The 6152-nt window shown below is 39.8% G+C and overlaps 1 protein-coding gene across 1 annotated transcript in view; it reads left to right on the top strand.

The window, feature by feature from the left end:
* Positions 1–399: 399 nt before the first annotated feature.
* LOC137971958 (serine hydroxymethyltransferase-like) overlaps positions 400–6152 on the top strand; it is a 6506-nt gene continuing 753 nt past the window's right edge. The window contains exons 1-3 of the mRNA XM_068818707.1: positions 400–538; positions 662–970; positions 5200–6032. Coding sequence (XP_068674808.1) covers positions 681–970; positions 5200–6032 — 1123 coding nt within the window. The 5' untranslated portion in view covers positions 400–538; positions 662–680. The remainder of the gene's footprint in view (positions 539–661; positions 971–5199; positions 6033–6152) is intronic.

Here is a 6152-nt window from a genome sequence, read left to right as displayed (position 1 = left end):
TCACTCGTGAACTGCCATGCCTTAAGTGACAACAAAGCATTTTAGGCGTCCCAGTCTGCATAAAGCCATCGCTCACCTCTGTCTCGAGAAGACCAGACACGCACGGTTCTTACGTTACGTTTACGCCTGTAAAATCAACTGAAATGTCAATTCCTTCAGTTTGCATTTGAGGAACTGGAAACATCTTCGGATATGTTCGGTAGCGTTCGGAAGTCTTTGGTAAATCGTCGGAAGTTGCTGGAACATTTTCGGAAATTCCGGTCATGAGGAGACGAAAAATCTCCCCCATTTGACTCGGAAAAAGTTGGCAGGTATAGTGCAGGTTTTTACATTCTTTCGTTTTAAAATAGGACCGTATGACACAGCAAGAGGAGGCAATTGCGTGACGTGACACACAAGGAAAACCATCGATGTATATTCCCATATATAGCGTTCACGCGGAGACCACGTGGCAGTACCGAAGTAATTTCTTGGCGGGTTCTTATTGTGGAAGGTCTCTTTTCATCCCGTTGTTTTTTCTCCAGTGGAACTCTGTCGGGTAAGAGTGAAGTTATTTTGTTGATATATTTTATCATGAATTTAGTTATTTCGTTTTGTAGTGCTGCTTCGCTGTGTCAGTCATGTGGAGTGCATAATATTTGTTTTTTTGTTTTTCATGAAGTAAATAAAAAACTGAAGTGATGGCTGTAAACGGGCATATTGAACCCGATTTTGCTGACATGTGTGATCCTTTGGAGGCCAACGATCCTGAATTGTATGAAATCTTGAAAAAGGAGAAACGCCGTCAAGTTTGTGGCCTAGAATTGATTGCATCAGAGAACTTCACGAGTAAGGCTGTGATGGAAGCGTTAGGCTCTTGTATGACCAATAAATACTCCGAAGGACAAGTGGGACAGAGATATTATGGGGGAAATCAGTTTGTAGACGAAATGGAAAGCTTGTGCAAGAAGCGAGCACTCGAAGCTTTTCGGTGAGTCAATCACACGTGTGATATTTTGATCACGTGTTCTTCAGTAAGTTTACTTGGCCAGTTCAATTTATTTCAAAAGCTTGTGGTCTGATTTATGTTTATTAGAATCTTTCCTCAGACATGTTGGGGCTCGTCAACAAAATCAAGTGAAGGACATAGTTGTGAACCAGATGTTATGCAATTTCCTCAACTGCAGTAGAGAGAGACAGGGAGATTTTAGGGGAGGGAAGGGGGGTGTTGGGGGTGCTGGGGCGTTATGAGGAAATGTAACAAATTTATTATTGAACGATGAAATGATATATGAAATGGATCATATATGAACTGCGGATATGAAATAATATATCATTTCATCGTTCATTCATTCCTCAGGGAACATTAGAACCCACAAATGACCAGCTCCCAACGTCAGTGCCTTCATAGCTCAGTTGGTTAGTGTGGCATCGCAATCGCGAGGTCACGGGTTCAAACCCGTTGAAGTACTGAATTTTTCAGGCTTCTTTACGCAATTGCAAAAATTGCATTCATACCTGCGAGGATCATAGCCTCACTTAAAATTATTATTGTAACAAGAAATTCTTTTTTTTTTTTTTTTTTTTTTTTTTTTTTTGTAACAAGAAATTCTGTGTGTGGACTCAACATCAAAATGTAACTTTTTTCCTGGTTTTTCAAAAATAGTGTCTCTTCTGTCATACTTAGAGAACTAGAAAATCACAAGCTAGCAAACCATCATTCTTTGTACTTTATACAGAAATGATGGTAAAAATGACTCCAACTAGCCTTTGATATCTTACTGGTTTCTCTCATGATTTATACCTTGATATAGGGGTGGCAAATGGTAAAATCCAAGACTCGCCAAGACGCCGAGATCCTAGTTAAAAATCCGAGCCCGAGACTCCTTGGTAAAAAGTTTTTTACCAAAAAGGGTAAAAACAAACCATGCAAAAACGAGACTTCAAGACTTGTGGGGTAAAATTTGATGTATCATTATTTGCAAATTTGCCGGTTAACCTTTTTCCTCAAATAACTTACATCATTGTCAATCTTTCAGGAGAGTCCTATAGCTCAGTGATAGAGCATCTGCACTAGTATTTTAAAATGCTTTTTCACTCAAAGAACTCCACTATTTGGAAATATTGAAAAGTTGATCAAAAATGTAGAAAGCAGTCTCTGCATCTTAATCAGGTGTGGTGCTTAAATATCAGCAAGGTGTCAGAGAAGGCTTCTTAAACAAAATGAGGGGCCAACAATGTCCTTTAAATTTGAAGATACATTATTGGCACCTTTTTATCTATTTAAAAATGACTGGAGATCTAGCGAGTAAAGATCATTCTACTCAAACTATGTCGCTCTGTTTCATATTATGCTGATTTCATGTAATGTGGAACAAACCTCAGGCCCTCTGACAGATGTAGCTTGAAGATCAACTGTTGCTGTGTAAATATTATTTTAGCAACAATTTACCAAAAGTTGAGGAAAATCCACCAAATGGTCAACTACAGTATCTTGAATTCAGTCAAAGGCCATTCAACCACTAGACATACCTTAGATACAGATATGTACAGATTATTGAGATTTTTTGGGACAACCGGTGGATCTTGAGACTCCAAATTGGGCCGCCCACAGAATACAGCAGGGGCAAACAGGAATGACATCATCGCCATTGCTATTTGCGACCCTATTTGGGAAACGCGTTGAGCTGTTTTTCACATCAATGTATTTGTTGAATTTTCAGAGAAAAATGTCTTGGATTAGATCCAAGAAAATGAAAACCCGTTCGGATTTTCTTGTAGTAATTTGTTCCATTTTGCTCAGCAAAAGAGGGCAAAGGAGTAAACTGAATTAGATCTGAAGACACAAGGTCAAATCAGTGTTACATTATGCTTTCCGTGACAGCCTTGTGCGTTTGTATCATACCTTGTTTGAAAGTTCCCCAAAAATAAAAAGACAAAAGATATGTGGTACAAGTCTCCGATTGATACATATGTGACTTTCCAGCTAAGACACTGTAATACTTTCCTTATTCCCCAGTTTAGTGGATGCCGACTTCCATGCTGCACAATTTAATGACCAGTTTGCCATTCTCTGTTCAGTCCGGAAATTAGCGCCTAGAAACAAACACCAGCAATTGCTATAAACTATTTGCCATTGTGAAAAATTCAAGCAAATCAATAGATGAATAGTCAATGGTGTGCTTCCTAAATGAGGGTAATATATCTCTTGCTAATTAAATCAGGTTGAAACTCTGAGCATAAAATTTACACAGTGAATGAAACACAAATTGTTGTCCTCGAGTCCCAAGTGATACAATGGGTCATTTGTTACCAAGATTGAATGACTGAAAAAGAAAATTGGCTAAATTGTTTGCTAAATGACTGGACTGTAGCTCTCGCAAAAGGAAGTTTAAATGAAAACAGCATGAAATTTTAACACTGAATAAATTCAGAGATACCAAGTTAACAAGGGTCTTGACAAACTGCGAGCTAGCCAGCCTCGGCAGCTATAAGCATGCATGTTCACCTTAAATTTTTGGAAAGACAGTTGAAAATTAAAAAGTACAATAATAAGCGATTTGAACTTTATGGGAATTAGGTTAATGGGACAATCATGCATGAGTGCTACAGCAAAATCTTCAAGTTAAAAAAATTTCCAGTGCCACGCAAATAATCACGCAATGGTGTATGCGTCCATGCTTCAACTTTTTGGAAGTACCGAGTTCATGTATGCCTCTTCTTCAAAGAGAGTCTAACTGCGAAGTTTTTGTAATTAGTTCTACCATAGTTAATAGAGGGGAATGGTTACGAAACCCGACAAATTTCTTTGTTGTGTGTTTTTGTTCTCTTTTTCGGCCTTGACCATGCACAAAACACAATAGTTGTTTACTCCGTACTGAGGAACTAACCAATAGAAATGTGTTGGTTTTGGAATTCACGCATAGTGTATGAGCATCTTTGTTTGCTCCTTTGATGTTTGCGGAGCTTCCAAACCATTCCCCTCTATTAACTATGGTTCTTCTGAACACATGAATGAAAACTAATTTTCATAACAAAAACTTCACACTTGCACTGGCTGTGAAGGGGAGGCATGAACTGGGAAGTGGCCTATTAAAATGTCAGTCAGGCTTCGCTTTGTGAGTAAACTAAGGAAATCTGTGACTTAGCTTTCCGGTGATAGCATTGCTGGAAGAAGGGACGTGGTGTTTCCCAGTATATGCAATGTGGTGTATTTTCAAGGCACAAAGGTGTCAATGTTTATAATGACCAGTTGATAGTGGAAACGCCTTCGAAATTAACTTTTTCGACAAAAATGTTTGGAAACGTAGCCAATGTGTCGAAAAACGTTGGAAATTCATTGTGAAACATTGAACACAATTGCCAACAATCGATGGGAAACATTGTAAATGTGTTGCGAATCTTTGCCGAATGTTAGAATGCATTATAATGCATTCAAAATATGTTGAAATGCATTTAAATTTCCTTAAGCCCGGTTTTTTTACAGTGTCACATTTTAACATCCAAACCTACCATACTGAACACATTCTCTAATCTACGATTACTGCTAGTTATTATCCAACCCATTGACTCCTGGGAGTGAGACTTAACAGATTTTACTCTGTCGAATGCCAGACTATTTTACTCATCAACTGGAGGCAACCTCGAGTGTTTAATTACTCACTGTCCCCATTAACCCTTTGACGTCCAAACTGGCCTAAACGGGCCAGACTTAGTATTTTACTCTGTCTAACGCCAGATGATTTTACTCGTCAAAATTATGGGGAACCCCTGGGAGTCAATGCGTTAACACTCACTGAAAAACTATGTCCCCATAAAGGTGTCAATGGTTAAAGATATTTACACGTACAATGAACAAGAAAAAATACATTTTGCAAGAGCCATCTTAAGACCTGTTCAATTTCAAGGAGTCTTTTAAAAGTAGTCAGATCCTCAGCCTGTCAAATGTTACTGGCAAGTTGTTCCAGATATGACCTCCGAAAGGATTGTAAGAATGATGCAGCCATATGTTGTATCTGTGCTTGGCAATCAGTTACAACCACATTTAAGCTGAACACAACAACTCAAACACAAATTGAATCGTCTTTCTTTCCCACTATCCTAACTTGCTGTATATGGATCACCTGACCAGCACTACAGCCATGACATTGAAAGGCTTCTTGTTGTTGTAATCAGGTTGTAAAGCTCATGCTTTCACTAAATATAGTCTTATCATTGCAGGTTAGATCCTGAAAAGTGGGGTGTGAATGTTCAGGCATATTCTGGCTCCCCTGCAAACTTTGCCGTATACACTGGGCTACTTAATCCACATGATCGCATCATGGGTCTCGATCTACCAGATGGAGGACATCTGACTCATGGATTCATGACCGAGAAGAAGAGAATCTCGGCAACTTCCATCTTCTTTGAATCGATGCCTTATAAGACCAATCCCAAAAGTGGATTGATTGACTATGACATGCTTGCCGAAACAGCTCGACTGTTCCGCCCAAAGTTGATTGTTGCTGGAATCAGTGCATATCCTCGACATTTAGACTATGCCAGATTTAGAGCAATTTGTGATGAGGTGGGAGCCTATCTGATGGCAGATATGGCTCATATTAGTGGCCTTGTGGCAGGAGATGTAGTCCCCGGTCCATTTGAGCATGCAGATATTGTAACAACTACAACACACAAGTCCCTGCGTGGACCACGCTCTGGAGTCATATTCTATCGTAAGGGGATCAAGGGCTACAAGAAGAATGGAGATCCCATCAAGTATGACTATGCAAGCAAAATTGATTTTGCCCTCTTCCCTGGACTCCAAGGCGGTCCCCACAACAATGCAATTGCTGCACTTTGTGTGGCGTTGAAGCAGGCAAGTTCTCCAGAATTTAAGGCATATGCTCAGCAGATTTTGGACAACTGCCAGGCCATGGCCAAGGTGTTTTTGGATCGTGGCTATACGTTGGTTTCTGGTGGGTCTGATAATCACCTGGTGTTGATGGATCTGCGTCCGATGGGCATTGGTGGAGCACTTGGTGAGAAAGTTTTGGAAGAAGTGGCAATCACTGGTGAGTTTTAATGGGGGAGTTGACCCATTGACTCCTTGGAGTGAGACTTAATAGATTTTACTCTGTCCAACGCCAGACGATTTTACTTGCCAGTGGGGGTGGTTCAGCAGTCAGTGGGTT

Source organism: Montipora foliosa, chromosome 9, assembly GCF_036669935.1.
Source record: "Montipora foliosa isolate CH-2021 chromosome 9, ASM3666993v2, whole genome shotgun sequence".
Classification (NCBI taxonomy): Eukaryota; Metazoa; Cnidaria; class Anthozoa; order Scleractinia; family Acroporidae; genus Montipora; species Montipora foliosa.
The sequence above is the reverse complement of the archived record's forward strand: the minus strand, read 5'-3'. Positions and strand labels throughout refer to the sequence as shown.